The sequence below is a fragment of the Lepus europaeus genome, chromosome 14, assembly GCF_033115175.1.
Source record: "Lepus europaeus isolate LE1 chromosome 14, mLepTim1.pri, whole genome shotgun sequence".
Lineage (NCBI taxonomy): Eukaryota > Metazoa > Chordata > Mammalia > Lagomorpha > Leporidae > Lepus > Lepus europaeus.
The window spans coordinates 70,217,532-70,240,361 of NC_084840.1; the positions used below are offsets into that span (position 1 = coordinate 70,217,532).

General features: G+C 43.2%; 1 protein-coding gene across 15 annotated transcripts in view; it reads right to left on the minus strand.

Moving 5' to 3' along the window:
• CELF2 (CUGBP Elav-like family member 2) overlaps positions 1–22,830 on the minus strand; it is a 599,463-nt gene that overhangs the window by 172,744 nt on the left and 403,889 nt on the right. For 14 of the 15 annotated variants that reach the window (XM_062210930.1, XM_062210931.1, XM_062210933.1 and 11 more), the window contains one exon: positions 10,385–10,581. In XM_062210930.1, coding sequence (XP_062066914.1) covers positions 10,385–10,581 — 197 coding nt within the window. Of the gene's footprint in view, positions 1–10,384; positions 10,582–10,733; positions 10,941–22,830 lie in introns of those variants that run through there. The other variant, XM_062210928.1, reaches the window with a different exon arrangement.

The following is a 22,830-nucleotide window of genomic DNA, read 5'->3' on the forward strand; positions in this document are numbered from 1 at the left end:
ACTGTGAAGACAGAAGCCTTGACCTATATGCAGGTCAGGCTGCAGAATCTGTCCTACATAGATTCAAGGCCCAATATATCTCAAACTAAATCTTAAAACAATCACATTCTGGGTCAGAGAAAGAGTACTGTCAGTGAGTATTCTTTCTCAATCCTTTCTCGAAATCCAATTTAGGATCCTTAGATGAAAATACAGAAATTATATCCTTTTATTCCACAAACTGATAATTGTCCCAAGTCTATTTTATGAGCTTCTGTCAATTTAACACCAGAATGTGGAAACTGGATTAGGGACATCTCTCAGTAAGTTAAAGAGAGAGTGAAAAAATGTTGATCCTAAATACCCATTCCTGTGGTGCTTCAACTGGCTTCTCATCCTCCCTGATCCGTTAGTTTCACAATTACAATCTACCCCTGTTTAGCTGGCCAGCCTGCTTCTCCAGTTCTAGCAAAACTTCTTCCTTCACTTGTTTGTCTATAGGACTCAGGGAAAAAGAGGCCTCGAGAAATCCATGTACATCAGAATCCATCATCCCACATGTATCCCCTCTACAGTGTTCCTTTTTCTGTAACATGTACTCATCAAGGCCAATTTGAAAACATCTTCAAACATCTGAGACTGTGATTCTTCAATATGCTTAACTGGTCTAATTCACTGCAAGTTTCTCTAGTGTGATAGCTAATATACCACTGAGATACCTAACACCTAAACTATTTTCTGCCGAATTTCACAATAAGAGTCGCAACCTTTTCAATTCTTTTGACCATCTGTCCTGAAAGCCAACATACTATCATCCATCATTTCTGTTACCGACACATCAAATTTTATTTTAAAATTATGCTATTTTAGTTTAGTTTCCATTTTGCTTTTGCCATTTGGCCAATTATCTTTTGATCTCTTCCTAGTTTCCAATAGTTTTGAGGACCATAATGACTGTTTAGTATGTATTTATCAGTGGTACATCATGGCAAACCTGTGTTTAACTGGAGGGCAATCTGTTCTTGCAAAAAGTTTGGGCCAGACAGTATTAGAAAACAAAGCATGCAAATAGATGGTCTCTGGGTGAGTAAAATCAGGATGAGGAACAAAGAACCTGAGACCCTGTGCCTAAAATTGTTAGCATCTGGAGCCATATTTCCAAGGATGAAAGAATCTGTCTCTTAAGAAACTATTAACATAAGATAGAAAAAGCAGAATTAATTGCATTAGCAGCATTTTATATTTTACCATGGCTGGAAATATTAAAGATAATAAACTTTAAGGGTATGGATGATTTTATTTCTCTTAATTTATTTGAAAAGCAGAGACACAGACAGACACAGAGAGATCTCCCATCCATTGGCTTATACCCCAAATGCCTTCAACAGCCAGGGCTGGGGCAGACTGAAATGAGGAGCCAGAAACACAGTCCAGGTCTCCCACGTGGGTGGCAGGGACTGAACTGCTTCAGCCATTATCTGCTGCCTCTCAGGCTGTGCATTAGCAAAAAGGTGGAATCAGAAGCAGAGCTGACACTCAAAACCACCTACTCCAACATGGAATGCGGCTATCCAAGTGGTGTCTTAACTGCTATGCCAAATACTTGCGCCTATGTATTTTTAAAAAAAATCACAGCATTATGAACACTCCTAAGACATAACGATGGTCAATTTTAAACATTCATTAGAAACAAAGCTTGAAGGAGGAAGAAAGCAAACCTTTCTACTGTAATGCCTGATTACCTGGAGTCTCTGGGGCAAAGGGAATAAGGGCGTGGGGGTGGGGTCAGGTCATGCTAAGGCAGCTCTCAGGCCAGAGTAACTGATAGCTCTCCTTCTGGCTTGACAACAAGACTTCTCACTTCTAAAGCACTGGTTTCATAATGCCCCATGGTATGGTAACCCAGAGTGTGCAACTAATGGTAGATCATCTCTAAAGTGGAGAAATCTCAATGGGTGCAATTAAAAAGGCAAATGAGGCCTCTAGGCAGGCAAACTACAAATGCATTCCATGGCAAACACAAATGGTGAAATCACCTATATGCATTGGAGGGATTCAAAGAGACTTAAGCCATGAAGCTCTGGGTTTTTTTTTTTTTTTTTTTTCCCCTTACGTACAATTTTTAGCAAACACCTCTAGTTCCTCTTTTGTCTAGAGGCTGTTTTCTTTATTCTTCTGCTACTTTAATTCCAGAAATGTGAATCTACCAGGGACAAGACAACTGGGGACTTGCTGAAGTCATAACGTCCTAGGCAGAAGAGAAGATGACAAAATGGTCAAAAATAGCCTTGAGTAATTTCTGTCTTCTTTGATACTGGCTTTGATAGTGGCTCTGTGTCCTCTGTATCTCCCTCTTCCCTTTCTTCTTCGTTTTCTCTCTAGAGATGTAAGGATCAAAACGTACCCATGATAGCTGTTATCTGCCAGGGTAGAAGCCACCATCTGATAGAAGTTAAAGGAAACTCACTGGATAGACACAGTCCAGCCATTCATTTCCATAGCAGGAGGCATTTGAAGAGATTCCTATTTTTGCTTTTTCTTTTAATTGGAGAGGCAGAAATACAGAGAGTCTCATCTGCTGGTTCACTCTCTCAAATGCCTGTAATGGCCAGGGCTGGGTCAGGCTTAATGAACAAGACAAATGTCCACCTGTAAATGAATTCCTTCTTACTAGAACTCAAAGGAAACAAATATATCATTTCTCTCAGCTTTATTTCAATAGGTGATATCTGTCTCAATCAAAACAGTTAAAAACTCCATTTCAAAAAATGAATTGTTAAATCTTTCCATATAACCATATGAGATACTAATGAACCCACCTTTCACAAGGAAGTGATAAGGATCCTTGCTTGCACGCATATAAAAATTCTGACTGTATTTTATCTTTGTCCTCTAGGTCCCTCAGCCAACAATGAAAAGATGTCGCAGTCACAGATTTATGTTTATAAAACTGATTCAGGAAGAAAAGCATCCTTGCTGTAAGCCACTAAGGGAGAACAGTAACAAAACCGGCTGGGGCTGGCCTGCGGCACAGTGGGTTAAGCCACCAGCTGTGATGCTGCCTGTTTGAGTCCTGGCTGTTCTGCTTCCAATCCAGCTTCCTGCTAAAGCACCTGAGGGAAGGAAGCAGAAGATAGCCCAGGACCTTGGGCCACTGCCACCCATGTCAGAGATCCAAATGGAGTTCCTGGCTCCTGCATTCAGCCTGGCCCAGATCTAGTTGTTGCAGCCACTTAGGAAGTAGCAGATGGAAGACTGGTCTCTGTTACTTTGCCTTTCAAAGAAACAAACAAATCTTAAACAACAAAAAGCACTGTCCTAGACAATCTAGGCAGCAACCCTAATTTTCAAGGACAGAAATCTTATCTTCTATTTTAACTCGTGTATATTAAATTGCAGCATGGATTCATCTTTCTACATTTTGAAATTTATCTCAATTACTGATTTTGAGATGAGATTGCTTAAATAAATGGGTCCCGAGTTCACTTCTATTACTGAAACAAAGTTTCTGACAGTGTTTTTTAGGAAGAAGGGTAAGGCATGAAGTATGAAGAGGAACCGCTGCACTTCCACCCCAGTGTTCCAACATCATTCCTTGTATTAACAGGTCAAAGGTGTTCTTTACAGATCTTCAGCATTTCAGAGAAGAAGAGAATAAAGTTTCTAAGATTATCAACTGTTCTGATACTAGCAGCATTCACATTTGTTCTATTCATGAATATGTAAAACAACTCTGTGATATAGGTATTATTTCTCTTGTATGGGTAAAGAAATTGAGGCTTATTTGCTAAGCTATCTTGCAGTAATAAATACCAACCAATCCCCATGCTGCCAAGTGCAAAACAATCTTCTGGATTTAGGACAATTCCTTGGACAAATTATGGAACACATCAGTTTAGGCTCTGCTGTCTTTTACTCCTCATCTCTCCCCTCATGCTTGATTCACTCCCCAACCACTCAATCCTCAAGAAATTTGCCACTACCCTAAGCTAGGGAGAGATCAGGACAAAACTAGATGACTTATATTTTATTAGTGAATTCTTGAACACTGATGTAAAACCTGTGAGATGGAAACAACTTGCCATCATACTCCAAGATGAGTGAGCCAGTCCCTATGTCATCCTACTGCAGCCTGACCCAAAAGATAAAACAGCAAAACTATCATTAACTACCTCAACAGTTGCCTTATTTTGAAACTTAAAGACAGTAACTTTTCCCAGAGGAACCATGAATTTAATTTGGGTTCCACCCAGAGAACTCTGGGCTCTAAGCACCACAGGGCCACAGCTGCAAGGCAGTTACGCCACGACCTCAGGACACCTTTCAAGAAAAAAGGAAGTCTTGCTCTTTGGGCCTGTGGTATGCAATGACAGCCAACAAGCCACTTCCCCTCTCTGTCTTCTGGCTGAGAAGCTGCCAAAAGAGAGACAGTAAAAATATGATCAGGAAGGCATTATATGTTCCATTCCTATCTTGCAGTCTTAAAGGCTAAATGATTTTAACCTAGTCACTCAGTAAACTCAGAGCAACAGTACTTAACCATTTAGGTTTAGACCGATGTAAAACAGCATTCCTTACAGGGGTCTGGTTTTTCTGTGTGTGATGGTCCTCAATTATAAATTTGATTAACTAAACTATGAAGGGAGTGATGATCCAAGGAACTTGATGTATATGCCACTAACAGGTTCCAAGCTTGATTTCACTTGAACGTTGCTCCTGTACTTCTTCCACTGTACCTCAACCTCTAACATCTCAACTGATTTCCTTCTCCCAGACTAGTTACCAACCTTTTGTTTTTACTGGCATTCCCACTTTAAGCCTAGAGTGAGTATTTATTTATTTATTTATTTTTTGACAGGCAGAGTGGACAGTGAGAGAGAGAGAGACAGAGAGAAAGGTCTTCCTTTTGCCGTTAGTTCACCCTCCAATGGCTGCTGCGGCCGGCGCACCACGCTGATCTGAAGCAAGGAGCCAGGTGCTTCCTCCTGGTCTCCCATGCGGGTGCAGGGCCCAAGGACTTGACCATCCTCCAGTGCACTCCCGGGCCACAGCAGAGAGCTGGCCTGGAAGAGGGGCAACCGGGACAGAATCTGGCGCCCCGACTGGGACTAGAACCCGGTGTGCCGGCGCCACAGGCAGAGGATTAGCCTATTGAGCCGCGGTGCCGGCCAAGCCTAGAGTATTTTTAGTACATCTGGTACCCTTCCTGACCTAATCTGCCGTGGTCACCTTCAATTCTAATTTTCTATGATTCTGTTTCTCTACTCACTCACAGATGGACAATTCCAGAACCACAACCCTGGGCCTAGTCTAAACTGATACAACCAACTGTAATTGGGTCTCTTTAGTCCTCCAACAGTTCTTTCTCCTACTGAATTTTTCCAAGTATTTCTTTTAAACTTTTCCTACCCTGTGAAGGTCTCTCTTCAGCCTTCTTAGAAATCTACTATTTACTGAGAAGACTGAGGGCATCTGTATTAAGTATTTCCCATCTCCTTCTATGACACTGAAATTTTCTGTGTTGTTACTTCTGAACTACTCTGCTGTCTCAACTGAATAACTTCCCACTCTTCAGCCTTTCCTTCTGTCTCTTCCAATCCTCTGAGTCAGGTCTACCATATACTTTCTGAATCTTGTTTTGCTCTACCTTCCTATCATCTGCTTACAGGGAAAAAAGGTGTGTGTGTGTGAAAGAGAAAGAGAGAGAGAGAGAGAGAGAGAGAGAGAGAGAGAGAGACAGACAGACAGACAATGAGGCATAGCAGATATGCTATCCACAATCCATGTCTGGCTGCCTGAGATCAAGTCCCACCTCTGCTTCTGAACCAGCTTCCTGCTAGTGCATACCCTGGGAGGCAGCCAAAGATGGTTCAATTAATTGGATCCCTGCCACCCTTGTAGAAGACCCAGATAGAGTTTCTGGCTCCTGCCTTTGGCATGGCCCAGCCCTGGTTATTGAAGGCGTTTTGGGAATGAACCAGTGGATCAAATGTATCTCTCTAACATTCTGCCTTTCTAGTAAATAAAGATAAACATTAAAAAAGCCCTCTAAAAAAGGAAGGAAGAAAAGAGCTACATGGCTAAGCCTCCTTTTCTTTAGTGATCAGACTAGAAAGGGGAGTCTATACTCATAATCTCACATGAAACTTAGGAAATTCCCCTCCCCAGCCCAACTGCCCACCCCGTGTTATAAGACGCTGTCAAGTCCCCCTAGTCGCCAAATCCAGTGTATTTTTCCTTGGCCTGCATCCTTCTTGACTCTTCTTGTGGCACCTCATGCTCAGCACAATCAAAACTCAACAGTACTCTTCTCCATTCCCATCATGGCTGACAGCTTTCCTGTTTCTCTGTTAAGGCAAAGTCTCCCAGGGAATGTTGTTATCAAGCCCTCTTTCCACTGCCCCTGTCCCATCTGCATCACTCAGTCCCCTCACTCTCCATCCCTATGACAGGCAACATCCTTATCTCAGCACAAGTCAAGACACTGTACCAGTTGTTTCTGCTTAAATATCCTTCTGCGATGCCCGGTTTCTAACAAATACGTTTCAAACATCTGAGCCCAAGAATCTAAGTCCTGTAAGAACTGGCCCTGGCCTATGGTTCTAGGGCTCACGATCCTCCCTTCTTCCCTTTCCTCTCATGTATTTCACATTTCCTCTGAGCTCTGGAAGAATTTTGTCCCAGAACTCGCACGGTATTGTCTTACCTGCGTGGCTAAATGAGGTCAGTCCATCTACTTGTAATGTTCAGTATCTCTTTACTTACTGAAACTCTATTATTATTTTCAGAATTTGGGTAAAAATGACATCTTTTCCTATTTCCTGTAAGGTGCAAGTTACTTATTCCTTCTCTGAACTCATTTAAGTTCCAATAGGCTCATTTCTTTCTTATTTTTAACTTATGTTCTTCTTCATTATCGTTGCCTGTGAACTGACCTTATCAGCTCCATTAGATTTTAAGCTCTCGGATACGGTGATGATAACAACAACTGTGATAACAGATAACCCCGTATCAAGTTCCTGCTATATTGCAGTTCTGTGCAAAGCAGAACTAGATTACCTCCGCAACCCTATGAAGACGGACACCACTTTCAGAGGGGACTGACTAATGTACCCCATGACCAATATCCAGGAAGTGGTACAGTCAGAAATTGAATTTAGACTTGTCTGGTTTTAGAGGCCATGTTCCTAATTACTATGTGATATTTCTCACTAACCATAGACTCGATGGATAACCACTGAATAAAACATGCTCTTCCTAAGTCTTAGGAAATGGGATTGCTCACTTAGAGTCCTCAGAGTTGCTGGGCCTGCTTGGTCAACACATATATCTACAGGGAGAAGAAACAGGTAGATCACACTCTACCTCTTAGAGGATTATTTCAAAAACAGGACAATGTCTTTGTGTCTCAAGACTAAGCTGAATGTAGAATGCGAAGTGAGAAGAACTGAACCCAGCTGGATTAAGTAACAGCCTGACTTTGTCTTGGAACCATCAATGCTGGTAAGGCAATGAATTAAGGCCACTCTAAAAAGCCTTACTTAGATAATATAAACCACATTTAGAAAGAGCCTCCGATAGTGCTAGTTTCTGAGTCTCTGACATCAGCGCTGTGAAAACATGATAATTGTACTCTGCTGACAGAGTCAGAAATGATGTAAATTTGGGGTCCTATTTTACATATGAGCAGGCAAATAATTCATGGCACACATATAAATCAACGTAAAGAAAGTGGTGGCTGCTTCTCTCTGTATGTAAGCGGCTAAAGGCTGTAATCCTCTGAGAGGAATGTCATTATACAGCTCAAATCCCATCACAACAAATACCTTTACAACAGAGATGTCTGTATAACAAAAATCCTTTCAAGCTTTGGCTGACAGCCCACATACTTCAAGCAATATTTGATGTGAGACTTGGAGTTCACAGTAATGGGAATTGACCTGTATTTCCAAAGGTAAGATTTGAATGATTTCATCTGTAACTCCTGTCCCATGATACCATGAGTTGGAATGATGTACAGTCTAAACCCATGAGTATAAAAACTAAACACAAAGAAGAAATGAAATCAACCTTGCTCTTAAAGGGCAACTTTCCTTCCTTTCACTTGGGGAACACTTATGTAAAGGAGAAGGCCTCTGACCCAAGCCCTGAAATGGAGCTGGTCAGGGTTGGTTTGTGGTCTCCACTCACTGAACAGCAAAACGGTGTTGCACATGAAGACAGACGGGCTGTGTTCAAATCTCCACTGTGTCACTTGTTATCTGAGTAAATCGGAGTACATTTTAAAACTTCTTGGGGGTCTCAGTTTCCTCACCTCTGAAATGTGATGAATACCACCTATGTTCAGGATTTTAGTAAGGACAAAATGAGAACACATACAAATCTCCTAACATACGGCCTGATGTACAGCATGTGGTCAAAACGGTTATTTCTCTCATTCACCCTGGACTTCTACAAACTGTTTTCACAAAATTAATTATAAGACCTGATGAATCCAAGTTAAAAAATGTGTACTCTCAAATATAAGAATAATCTGGTAAAAATGTTGCTCAAAGGAACATATTGGGGGGAAACAGAGAAAATGGGAGAGAAACCAGACCACATACAAGTGCTTACTTGACTGAGAAAAGGGCATTTTTTGGCCAAGGTCAGGTACATATTATTCAAATAAAATGAAAGTAACCAAGCATCATCATAGTAAACGAGTAGAGGTCATTTTGAAAAATGCTGATAAACAAAAATTCAGAGTCAGATTTTCCTAGTCAAGGACAAACTGGCTACTTCTCCGAAGCACAGTTTACCACCTCTCTGCCACTCTACACTACAGGAAACCTGTATCTGGTGACTCTTTAGCTCTATTCCTGTACATTATACCATTTCTCCTCAATAGAAGTACTGGGAAGGGTTAAGTCTTAAAACCAACTCTAGTCCTCTTCATTTGGGAAACATGTAGGTGAAAAACTTCAAAAATATATTCCACAAAGATTCTCAATATTGTTCTCACTTGTGAGATTGTTAGTTCTGCTGGTTTTTAGATTTTTCAAAAAACTTTCCAACTGACAGGACAATCAAGTTTGTGGTAGCAGAATTCTAAATGTTTTCAAAAACAACCTTATTTTTTAAAAATGTTTTGAGATAGAAAACTAGAGTTTTAGGAACATAATTGAAAGGCATGCTTATTCACCTTAATAAAATGACTATTGGCTACAGACTTACATTTCTTAAAAGGCTCCCCAAAGTCCTATGAGACCTCAGGAACTATAGGGACTAGGAGATGGCCTAACACTTCTCAGAGTCACAGAACACCAGTCTTAAGGGAGATTCTTTGTTATACCCTTATACCTTGCTAATAAGAAAAGACTCAGGGAGAAGTACGGGCCACTGCTCACATGTGTCCGACACACATGTAGGTATACACCGAGCAACGAGCTTCCAGGGGCTTTTGGGAGAAGCAACGGGGACATAAGACGAGAACAGGCCGTAGAGACACATCAAGGCACAGAGAACAAGGAACAGTGAGACCCACAGGAGGAGAGAGGAGTCTTGAGTGGACAGATTGAGATTTAAAAAAAAAAAAAAAACATAGAAAGAATGAAATTACTGAAGCGAGACGGTTAAAATGACAGAAGGCCAAGTGCTCGCCTCAGAAGAGATGCGGTTAAATCAGAGCTTGTGAAGGTGGACTCCATTAGGCAAAAGCACTGAGCAGGTACAATGGTTTCTGGCCTCTATTTTAAGAGCAGCAACTCCCACCCCCATCCTCATCATCTTAAAATGGAGGCAGTTCCCAGCCACCAGACTGTACACTTAAACCTTAGCGCCGATGAGGGCGTAAACCTCAAGCTCCCTGAAGGTGTGCTGACTACCGAAGGCCAGTAGGGTGCTACTCCCTGGCCAAAAAGGTCTCTTCAGGACCTTCCCCCGCATCCAGCCCCCAGGAATGAACGTCCCTCCTCAAACTGAGCCCTTTCTTCCTCGCACCAGCACCACACGGAACTGTTCTTAAGGCATTTCCAGGTCCCCACGGGCTACAGGAAAAGTGAAATACAATTGTAATTACATGGGCAGCAGTAGAAAGAGTTGGCTCCAGCAACAACAGGGCTGAGAACCACTATTCCTCGGAGGAGCAGCCACCCCGCCCAAGAGCAGCTTGCGCTGCCTCGAAAGTGACCTCACGGGAGCAATCACGCGCCTGCACAGAGGCGCGGGCTGCGCTCCGGCCGGGCTCCGGTCCCACCTGTCCCAGCGGGCCGCGGGGAGGAGCCTGGCGGAGCTGCCGGCCCCAGCCGCTCCCAGCCTGCACGCCCTCCGGCCCGCAGCCCCGCTCCGCGCAGCCAAGCCCCCCGCGACGCCCACCTGGCCACCCGGGCGCCCCCGGCCTCCCCGTGCCCCGTGCGGTCTGTACCTTTACTCTGGGGAGGGTTCTGACTCCGGTCCCGGAGGACGTTGATCTGGTAGACGGCTCCGTAAGGCTCAAAAAGTTCTTTCAGCTCCTTTTCGGACCAGGACCGGGGGATCTGTCCGACAAACATCTTAATGGCATCTGGGTCTGGCTGGTCTGAGTGATCCAAAGCTCCGTTCATCTTGTTGGCTGTGCCGTTACTGTCAAAAACGGAACCGGGAGCCAGAGTTAGGGCTGCAGGGTGAGGGACAGGAAGAAAAAAAAGAGTGGGGGTTGGGGGAGGCGGAAGGAGGAAGAAGAGGAGCACCGGGGAAAGTGCCTAATTTGATGAACTACAACAAAGCAGAGGCACCATTAAGGTTGTTGCTCGGCGGCGAGACTTTCACTGCACGTTGCTGCCGGTCGGCTTCACAGCCGGAGCACTGGGCAGCGCCCCGCCGGCTGTCACCCGGGGCGTGGACATCTCCGAACCCGGCTCCGGAGGCAGCTGCAAGTTACGTGCAGGTCTCGCTCTGCACGGCTGCCATCAAGGCTGCGGCGCGGCGGCGTTATCAGCCCTACACTGGCTATCTCTGGCAAAGAAAGGCAGGGCTGGATTTCTCCTCTCTCTCTTCCCTCTTCCCCGCCCTTTTTTGGAAGACAGGAGAGAGAGAGAGGTGGTAATAATAAAGTCACATGGAAAGAAAATGAAACACTTGGCAGTCCGTCAGATGACTAATGCAAGATGCTGGTGATGAATTCGCAGAGTGCGCGAGGCATCCATGTGTGCATCAAATTAGTACGTTGTTGCTGCTCAGAATGGAAAGCGCTCCAGCTATGCAGTTCTGGGCAGCTGATTGGCTGCCCACGCTGGAGAAAAGGGCTGGAATTGGGAGGGGGCTCCTCTTCAAAAAGCACATTGTTTATGGGACCCAGGCACAAAGGGTTTAATTCAGAGAGGCAAAGGCAATCTCAGAATTGCCTGCTTTGTGCCTGGGAGGGGGAAAAAATCTAGCCTCAGAAAGTTGAGTTCCCACTAAAGGATATTGAATATTTCAATTCTTTCACACTTCATAAATTGCTCTCTGTATATCTGACTTCCAGATGTTGCACTTGAGCTCTAAACAATCACAGGTTTGGGAGGGAGGGAGGGAGGGGGAGAGAGAGAGAAAGAAAGAAAGAGAAGGAAGGAGTCTGCCTTCTCTTCTAGCTTCAGTAAATATTTGGGGCCAATACAAAGGGCAAAACCAAAACCTTTTACATATCGGTCTTCCTTCATGTTGTTTCCCCAAACATCCTTTTGGAAGAGAAGGCTTGTTGAGAGCCTGTAGTTCGAGGCACCATGATGTAATCTGACACAGAAGACATTCCTTTTTCACTTGGATCCCCCCATTAGAGCTGGAGTAAGCAGAGTGAACCCACACACCCTCTTCAAGTTCTCCTCCTCCAGAGGCACCCTAACCCTAGCCACTCTGCCACATGACAAGGCTGAATGCTCCGAGAAGCACTCACTTGCCGCGCCCTGCTCTTGGGTTGGTTCCCTTAGCCTATGAAAATACAATTCACCCCAACAAGTGCCAAGCAGATACAGTAGCTACAGAACCTTGTCCATGACCACTCCACAGCCAAAAAAGCAGAAAAGGGACTCACTGACTCAAACTAAGTGGCAAATGGCAGGTGTGATTTCAGTAAGGTATTCAAAGATCTTCAGCAGAGTTCCTTATTTGGTTAAAACAAACAAACATCAGAGCAACTTAGTCTGGAGTGCATCTAGGCTAGTCTTAAGCTCCCTAAAAGAAACAAACAAACAAAATCCAATGATACCTAATGGTTAAAAACCCAAAAACACACAGAAAAGAAAAACCCTGAATTATATTTAATCTCAAATAGAAAATGATGTCAAATATTTTTTACTAGGTCCTGGCTTCAATTTCTATTCCTTCTTATCCCCCTATTTTACCACTTTATTTTTTATCGTTGAGATAAACAATCAGACTGTCTAACTTGAAGCACTTTCAGAGCTTTCTCTAATCATCCTTATTGTTACAAAAAATGTTCTGCTGAATAAAATATTGAGTACAAAATCTTCTTTCAACAATTTAGGTGTAACATAATGGCTGTTTACATTAGAGTAGGGCCATTTATCTTGTTCTTACTCACCTATACTTCTTTTTCAAATCACTCTGAGAATTCAATAAACACTTGAACCCTTTGGAACAGTGACTGTAGCAAGGTGGAGGTGGCGCAGCCCCGTGCAGTGTGGAATTCAGTGTTCACAGCATGCTGAGAGCTGAGAGTGTGGCAAGACTTTATTTCTGGGACAGGAAGGCCCCGTGGTTACTGCTGTTGACAATCAGCTAGAAAAGAGGAAGGTGTTGCCACAGATCTCAGCTAACAGAGAACGGAAGTTCAAGAAAATGGGGCCTTTTTTGCATTTTGCTTTCTTACAGAGCACAATCAATACAACTGGAGGAGTTAGGTGGTAGAACACTAATCCTGACATCCAAACTCCCAGAATTCTAGAGCAAACATGCTTCCATGCTTCTCAAAATGGAGAAGCCTTATCTATACTTTCTCAGAAAATACTGAATCCACCAAGATGCATAAGGAAGGAAAGCTCTTGTGAGAAGCAGACTTAAGCCTTACACCTTTGGTCTTTATATGGGTGAGTGCATGTCATTCCTCTCCACCAGCCATCCTTCAGACACCTGGAGACATCTTAACCTGAAGCAGTGTAGTGCAGTGGTTAAGGGCATGAGCGAGCCCATAATCTAGCTCGCACCACCCCCCCCCCACAACTGTGCCACTCTAGGCCTCAGATCACTCATCTGGAAAATGGGAACAGCAGACTTCAGCTCACAGTCAAGTACTCAGTATAGGACCTGGCACACAGTAAGTGCTCTGGAGGTATCAGCAACTTCCACTGTTAACCCCTTCTTTGCATTTGTGATGCACTTGAAATGAGTGATCAACACAAATCTACTTTTCAATGCAAAATTGTTACAGGATAGACTCAAACACAACTCATACCCTAAATAACATGCAAATTTTAGTGAATATATATATATATGATACTGTGTTAATCTACATTTTCAAACCTTTAAACAATCCTATAACAAAGTATTTTCCAGAAGCCAAAATCTAAAAAAAAAAAAAAAAAAAAAAAGTCCCTTTCCTAAGATTACAGTTTATAAATTGCAGAGCTAAAATTCAAACTGGGCCTACTGGGCTTCAAAGTATAAAATGTATAGTGTGGCTAACTATTCTATTCTGTCTTGGCTTTGGATAAGAGGGGACAGCTCATGCAAATCAATGGGAAGACAAAGCCAAGAGCAAGTCCTACAGGGTCCTTGAAATCACAGTGCCAAATAAAAGGAGTAAAAGAAATTTATACACACACCTTTTGTCGGTGGCAAAGAGGATGCAAAGTACCGAACTTAGGAGTCCTTTAAGGTGTCTTTGAAACCCACATTTTCTGAATAATCACATCAGCGTGTTTCCATCTCCACGGACACCCTACCTCTCTATTCCCATGGTCACACTGCTAAGCACCTATTATCGCGACCTACATCTTTTCCTAACTACCTGCCATTGTGCAGACAATGATTTCAAAGATTTGCATCAAGTGCTAAGGGTACAATAACCCCCACCTTAAGTAAATTCCCCAGTTGTCCAGATGTCATAAAAATCGAAAACACCACTATCACTGCCACACTTCCCCATCAAAAGCTTCTGTGCAGAATAGGTGGTTCTATTCCACCACTTCACTGTTGCTGAAGCCCACACCCTGGATCCTGATGGGAGTGCATCAGTTTGGTCAACAAGTTACAACCTAGTAGGCTCCTCCTTCGAAGTCCCAACTTTCACCCTGGTTGATACTTATTTCTAGTGGAGACTCATGGACTACTTTTGTCCTCAAGTGGAAGTGCTGGCAGTTCAAAGCCAGTCAGTAATTTATTAGTTCAACAGGTAAACTTGTGGCAGGGTGTGCCAGAGACCACACAGAACCAGTATGTCCTTCCAAGAGAAGTGATCATGGGAACAAACGCCACAAATCCCAGCAAGACCCTTACTAAGGCCTTCCATTTACAAGAATCTGATCTTGGGCTTAGACAAATTAGACTAGCTCACTTCTCTTCATTCCCTAACCACCCTGAGCACTCAGTACAATATCTTTCACAGTGCTGGAATTTAGATTAAAATTAAAATAAAATGAATTGAGAGCCTACTCTTTGCCGGAAATCTTTGTCAAGCACTTGACAAACAGAATCAAAACAGCTCCAGTGACAATCATCAGCTCCAGTGTGAAGATCAAGTAATTGAGTCACAAAGGTAGTGACTTTTCCAATACCACACCTTAAGAACAGGCATCTGGGGCCCGTGCCATGGCTCACTTGTTAATCCTCTGCCTGCGGCACTGGCATCCCATATGGACACCGGGTTCTAGTCCCGGTTGCCCCTCTTCCAGTCCAGCTCTCTGCTGTGGCCCTGAAAGGCAGTGGAGGATGGCCCAAGTGCTTGGGCCCTGTACCCACATGGGAGACCAGGAGGAAGCACCTGTCTCCTGGCTTCAGATCGGCGCAGGGAGTAAACCAACAGAAGAAGACCTTTCTGTCTCTCTCTCACTGTCTATAACTCTACCTGTCAACAACAACAACAACAACAACAACAAAAAACAGGTGTCTGCAGAATGAGGTCACAGTAAGACTTAAAGGATAACTGTCCTTGTTTATTAGTTTATTACTCCATGAATGGGTTTCTCTAGGCGGATATTTCCTGTGGATTCAGTGCCCACTTGCAGGCCCTGGACACAGGCACACACATCTCTGCTGGCACCTTGCCTGCAAACTGCAACAAGATCCTGAGTGCCAATTCTGTTCCTACCCTTGGTAAGAAGCCAACTATGAGGCTCCTCTAGGACAGATGCCATATGGAATCGGACCACAAGTCAGATATTAATGAAGCCAACAGGCACTAGTGTTATCGGTCCTACAGCCAAGGCAAAAATGCAACGATGTTGGGGGGAAAAAAATGAGAGTGCTTATTTTTGCTTTTAGCATAGCCCTGACCTACTTCCCTACTCTATTTTCAAGTAAAAAGAACTAGACCAACAGGGAATATGCAGTATCATCTGAGATTCCTTCAAGCATTGAAAGATCTCTATTAAAAAACTAATTCAATACATTGTTGTTAATTACAAGACAATAAGCTTTTATAAGGTCACTTTTATAAGTGATCTGTGGGTTTCCTTTTGGAGAATGGAAACAAAACAATTGAAATTTGTGCTCTTTCATCTTCTTCCTTGGATGACTTTTTTTCTGGGTGATATTTTCTTTAACTATATAATAGGAAGAACAATGAAGTTACAAAATGGTGATGAGAAATGCTGGGGCAGGTGTTTACAAGGTTACATCCCACAATGGAGTATCAGGGTTTGATAGCCAGCTCCAGTTCCTGCCTCCAGCTTCTTCCTAACGCAGATCCTGGGAGGTGGTGGTAATGACTCCACTAATCGGGTTCCTGCCACTTATGTGGGAAATACAGATTTTATTCTGGGCTCCTGGCTTCAACCCAGGCCATTATGGGCATCTGGGGAGTGAACCAGCAGACAGGATCTTCTATCAGTCTATCTTTCTCAAACAAAAAAATAAAAAAGAATGCCAACTGGCTATTACTATTTGCTGTTGAAAAAAAGGCATAAAATGCTACTTTCAGAATACATAGTGAACCAATACCTACCAAAATGTTGCCTTGTCTTGGAAGAATTTTTTTTTAAAGATAATTGATCTCCCCCTTTAAAAAAACAAACAAACAAACAAAAAAAAAACAGTAATACCCTAATACTTTTTAATCATGTTTAAATTTTTCCTTCTTCATAATGACCTAATCAGTGCTGTCCAACTCTGGGCCATGATGGACATTTTTACTGCTGCTCAATCCAATATGGTAGGAACTCTCTGCAAGTGGTTCCCGAGTACCTGAAATGTGGCTAATGCAAGTGGGGAATTGGATTTTCATTTTAACTTTACTTTATTTCAACAGATCTAGGTATGAATTTGATGCTTCAAAAAAGTCCAAGAAAAAATAAAATTTAAAAAGGTAAGTTTATTTTTGGGGTGGTCATTTGGAATAGCAGTTAAGACACTGCTTGGGACACTTGCATCCCATGTCAGAGTGCTCAGTTTAAATCTTTTATTCTTTACTTCTGATCCAACTTCTTGTTAATGCATCCCATGGGAGGTCACAGTTGTTGGCTTAAGTACTAAGGTCCCTGTTACCCATGTGGGAGACCTGGACTGAGTTCCAAATTCCCGGCTTTGGCTTAGCTCAGCCATAGCTGTTGTAGGCATTTGGAGAGTAAACCAGGGAATGAAAGATCTATAGGCCGGTGCTGTGGCTTAACAAGCTAATCCTCTGCCTTGCGGCGCTGGCACACTGGGTTCTAGTCCCGGTTTGGGCGCCGGATTCTATCCCGGTTGCCCCTCTTCCAGGCCAGCTCTCTGCTATGGCCTGGGAAGGCAGTGGAGGATGGCCCAAGTCCTTAGGCCCTGCACCCGCATGGGAGACCAGGAGAAGTACCTGGCTCCTGGCTTCAGATCAGCAAGATGCGCCGGCTGCAGTGGCCATTGGAGGGTGAACCAACTGCAAAAAGGAAGACCTTTCTCTCTGTCTCTCTCTCACTATCCACTCTGCCTGTCAAAAAAAAAAAAAAAAAAAAATCTATGTCTCTCCATCTCTCTTCCTGTCTTTCAAATAAAATGAAAAACAAATATGATTTTTAAAAAATTGCTAATTTTGGTGCCAAATATTTCTGAAATCTATGCATAGGTTTTTCAGAATACACATTTCCCATGAACTCTTGATGTATCCTCATGTATTTTCTTAAAGCTTACTAGAGATTTATCTAAGCATAATTTCATAGCAAGTTTGTTTTAGAAACACAAGAACTCGGGGCCAGGAAAATGGCACTAGTGCTTGAGGCACTTAACAGCAGAGCAGTGGACACGAGACTGAAGGATTGGGTTCACGACTTGGCTCAGCATCAGTTTAACTGTGAGATCTCAGGGAGATCAAGTAACCGCTCTGTATGAACCTCAGTTTCCTCACTGTGTGAAACAAAGGAGCAGAATGGCTCCCGTCTGGCCCTTAATTTCTGCAGACCTGTGGTTATGGTTTGAATTCAGAGATCGATTTATGAAAAAGACAATTCAGATAATATGACCAGTTGCCTCAAACCTCTGTGTGATTCCCTTTTTGGATCCAATTTAATCCTCCAGGCTCACGGGCACATTCGTGCTTCCCATCACTTGTACTTAAACAACAAGCACACAAGGAAATAGACTTTGTTTGGTTATCATAGGAAACTGTCCAACATTGAACCGCATAAGGCAAAAGCAGAAAGAACCTGGCGACAGGCCTGGTGCCTCTGGCAGGCAACAGGATGGGCATGAAATTCATTAATAAAACAATCTTCCACATTATCCATTTTGGTGTTGCTTATTAAGAAGAGAATGCTCTTTGCCACAGACGGGCAACGTGGCACCTGGGGCGTAAGCGTCCACTCTCTCTCTCCATTGCACTCTGGAGAACACATCAGAAGCTCAGAATCAGGCCTTCTGAACCCTCCAGGGCTTACTGTCTACTCTAAATTTACCACAGCCTCTTGATTTAGGAAGGGGAAATCTGCTGCAATCCAACCTCCAGCTATGGGAACTGCATCTCCCTTTTCAAATGTACCACTTCCAAGTTACCTGCTACCTTCTCTAACTGCCTTTCAAGAGGATGTAGTTTGCCACTGGTCTGACACAGTTATGCTTACGTTAACTGTACTTGGACCATGGATTGCTAAGAACTTTGGGTAAACAAAATTCTCTGGCTATCATCTGTATCATCAGTGAGATGTGAAAAACACAACACACTCGTGTTTACCTGGCAGGTATCGTTACCATTTATCCTGTACAACTTTTGAGTCACAGTCCATTCCATTTACAGAATGAGGTCCCCAGTCTCTGAGGTCAGAGAGCTGTCTATCAGCTAGAGAATCGCCATGGAAGATTAAATGGAGCAAATAATACCCTTAGTATGGGAAAGAGGCGAAGTCTTTCTCCAAATGCCCAAATTGTAAATAAATTAGTTTGAGCTCCCTCAGAAGAAAGTATTCAAGTTTCCTATATGTACACACCCATGTAATACGCTCACCCCTGTGCTTTGACAACATATGGGGCAAAAATTTCTTAAGAATTTACAGGACATTATTTTCATTCACAGGCAACTAGGAAAGAACTTGTGTGACGGGCATTTTGCTGGCTTACTCAATTTAATGTCAGACCGTATTGGGTCAGAGCTCTAACAGCTATAGGGTTGTTTACCAGGGTAAAATGCAACCAAGACTCCTAGGGAAGTGTTCCTGCAGGAAAGGTCAAGGAACACAGGCATTTGGATTCCCCAGGGAAAGGGGGAAACCTTATTACCTTATCTCAATTTGACTGCTAGTAGAAGGCAGAGAGCTGGAAAACTCCCACAAAGAAGGAAATGTGGAGGCAGCCGGGGGGTACCTGATGGCTGAATACAACACCAACCCTTGCTGGGAAGGCAGTAAGGCATTGGCTGCAGACAGACCCCGTCCAGGGAACTAATTTCCTTCAGTGATTTATCAGAAATAGTTCAGTGGACTTCAGGGCTGAACAGGAGGCATTTGCACAGGGAGAGGTAGGTGTTTCAGACCAACTTTTAGAAATGGGCAGAGGGAAGTAACAATCACAAAGATTTATAGACTGCTTGAGGGGCTCACCCTGATGCATCCTCTCCCCAGGGGCTGGCAGAGGTGGGTATTACTATTCCACTTTACAGACCAGGAAGCTCCTCCAGCAGTGCTCTGCTTCAGCCAACAGACCGGGGGTACTGTCCCAGTCTGTCCTGCTTGCCAACACTAAATGCTGCTCAATTTGTTGTGTGCAAGTAACTGAAAATGGCTCTTCTGGATTATGGAGAGGAAACAGATTTGAACATCAATGACCTGAAATGCAAATGTCCCTATTAAAGGAAGACAACTGTGGGTGGGGGGGCACTCAATATGCCTCTACACCTCGCAAAGCGAACACTAAATTCTGTAAAAAATGCTCCCCAGTATCCATAGTCTAGCAGCAAGTGAAGGAAACGAGTAATGTACACCACACCACAAGGGCCAAGCATCAAGGACAGAATGCCTGGTTCCCTGCAGACTGGACGCTGGCAGCTGAGCTCCTCAAGGCAAGTTAACACCTGCTTTTGCCACTGGTGAAAACATGTTGCCTGGATTTATTTATGCAAGGGAAAGCAGGCAGGGTGGATTCACAACACTCTCCAGTCTGTAGAAAACACTGCTAGTTACAGCAGACTATTCTTGGGGAATTTTAAATACATCTGAGGTTTATTCTCACACAAAGTCCTTCTCTTTCCTTCTCATTCCTACACAGTTGTTGGAGATTCACTTTGTGTCAGGCGTGGGGCTACATTTGAAAGAGAGCTGCAAAATATGGAACTTATGCCCCTAAGTTGCTAACAGGCAATTAGAAGAGACAGACATGTGCACAACACAGAGCTGAAATCCAACATAAGGCCTAAAACACATGTAGAGCAATATGTAAGGGCCTCTGTTAAGTAAGAAACAAGCAACCAATGCAGGCATGCAGACTAGGCACTCAGCACTCCACCATACCCTATTCTTGCAGTCAATCTGTACAAAAGACCTGAAAAAAAATTCAGAGCCAAAAGGATGATAAGCTGTACCATTCATTTCACTTAGTTGGTAATGTGACTGAAACAATCAACCACAAAAAGCTAAATACATACAGAAGAACAACTCTAATAAGAAGTTTGAGTCAAGAAGCCCCAAGACCACCTCTTTTCTTCCATAAAGTATGCATTTAAGACTCGAGGACTTGAGACCTGGTGAGCCACCAGGAGAGGACACACCAGCCCAGACCCCTGGCAGGGACGGCAGCTGTGTGCACTACTAGCCTCTCCAAGAGGGAGAGGCACACCCATCTCCCCACCCACATTTGAAAATGCCATTTCCTCTGGTGCTGTGGCATAGTGGGTACCGGTTTGAGTCCCGATCCAGCTCTCTGCTATGCCTGGGAAAGCAGCAGAAGATGGCCCAAGTCTTTGGGCCCCTGCACCTGCGTGGGAGACCTGGAAGAAGCTCCTGGCTTCTAGCTTCGGATCGGTGCAGCTCCGGCCATTGCAGCCAAATAGGGAGTGAACCAGCAGATGGAAGCCCTCTCTCTCTCTCTCTGCCTCTCCTTTTCTGTGTAACTCTCACTTTCAAATAAATAAATAAATAAATTAATTAATTCCACATCCTGAGAGCCGGTTGTTCGAAGCCTTTTCCACCTGCACTCTTTGTTCTTGTATCTGTGCTGCCTCCTGTGGAGAGGTTACACATTCTCAAATATTCCTGTCATTCACTACAACACTACGAAGATAACTTCTCCGGTGTTGACTGCTCAACTCTAACATGACAGAACAATCTACCACCACCTCAAATTCAGCACATCTAAAAATAAGCTCTTCTTCTATTCTCTTCCTCCAATCAGGTTTCACATTCAACTTCCCCAAAGTTCTTCCTGACTCAACCACATCCCCACCCCCATCCCACCCAACAACCTGAACCCAGGCATGGTGCCTAACATAGAACCTCTGCAAAATACAGACTGATTACACACTTTGACCTCTGAACTCACAGAAACAATAATTGAATGAACTGCAAATCCGATACCTGATGCAATGGAAATTTTTTGATGACAGGGATGACTTACTCAATTTAACAAACACTTAGGAGGTGACTTAAGCAACCTAGGCATCATTCAATTAACAACAGGGTGAAGACAGTCCACACAGAACTTATATTCCAGAGGGAAGCATAAGACAAGTCAATCTCCTACCACATTCTACAGAGATCATGCCAACGGAGAAAAATAAGCGAGGTGAGATAGGGAGTGTTAACTGCAAGGTTACACATAAGGTGCTCACAGAAGGCCCCATGTGGAAGGTGAGCAAAGGGCCTTGAACTCAGCACAGCCTCAGTACATATTTTTTGAATGAACTGATCTAATATAACAAGAAGTCTTGAAGGCTGTTAAGATTAAATCACTTGTTACACGATTCATCACCACTATTATAAAGAACCATGTTATCCCATCTAACACCGTATTTCAATCTCGGAGTCAATATACCTATGACCAGTGAGTCACTGAGTCGTGCCTATTTTTCTCTAAATGGCTGCTGGATCCACTTGTCCCTGCTCAGCTACCGTTCTAATTGTGATTATCCATCATATTGCGCCTAAATTATTGCAAAACCATTCACAGTGGGCTTTTCTTCTTTGGACTAAAGAACAAAGACTGCTGACCTTTGTGCCTGCCTAGTATTCAGAAGCCTACCTACCTTTATGCTAAATATTGATTATCCATTCATTATTCATTTCATCATCTATCAATGGAAAAATTTAATCGCAGACTGGTCTCTCAACCTGCTTCTGGCCTACTCTTCTCAGTCATAAAAATGATGTGTAATCAAGGAACACGGCTGAAATGGAATGTCATCCTAATGAATGCTGCCAGAGCAAGAGGTGTGATACAAATGCACCGTAAATTACTAATTCCACTGATCTGGAAAAATCAAAAGTTGACAGTAAATGGGAACTAATTATGTCATATTAATGATTTAAATTTAGATTAAAAAAACAATGCATGTGTGGAAAAAATGTACTTCTACAGACAATTTATGAAGTTCATGTTTCTTTTTCCTGTTAATTCCTTCAAGCTCGTATGTGGGTGAATTACCAGCTAGAGGGTTTTAAAAAATGGCTTTGGAGCACCCAAAAGGAAAGTATGTCACAAAGTTCCCTCCCTGATGCTTACGACATATAAGCCCTTTGGCAAACTCCTCAATCAATTCCTCCAAGACTGCTTATTTTATGTTGGTTTTTCACAGCCTTGATCGTCTACATTTCCTAACCACAGGAGATTAAAAGCAGCAATCAAGAGGGAGGGTGTGCAATAGTCGGCCTGTATGCTGACGGATGATGGACAGTAGAATCTGAAAGAACTTCACAGTTACGAGCCCACTCCAAACGGGGGCTGACTTGTGTTCTCCAGCAGTCACCAAGGTCAACAGCACAGCCGAAGAGTTAATTGGTATAATGACAATCCTGTCTCATCTAAAGGGTCACGTTATGCTTCACAAAATCTGCTTGAGGAGGACAGCAAATATGTAATTTCATCATAAGAAGAATTCCTTCAAAATGAGACAGGAAAGAAAACTGGTACTTGAAGGAGAAACTCTGAACTACACTGAAAATTTAGTTAATCTCACACTGCCTCATTCTTCAGGGATGGGCAGAGATGTTACTTCCTCATTCTGACACCTCAGCTTCCCTTCTAATTTGTTGTAATTAAATGTAGCAACTGATTTTTCCTAGACCCTTC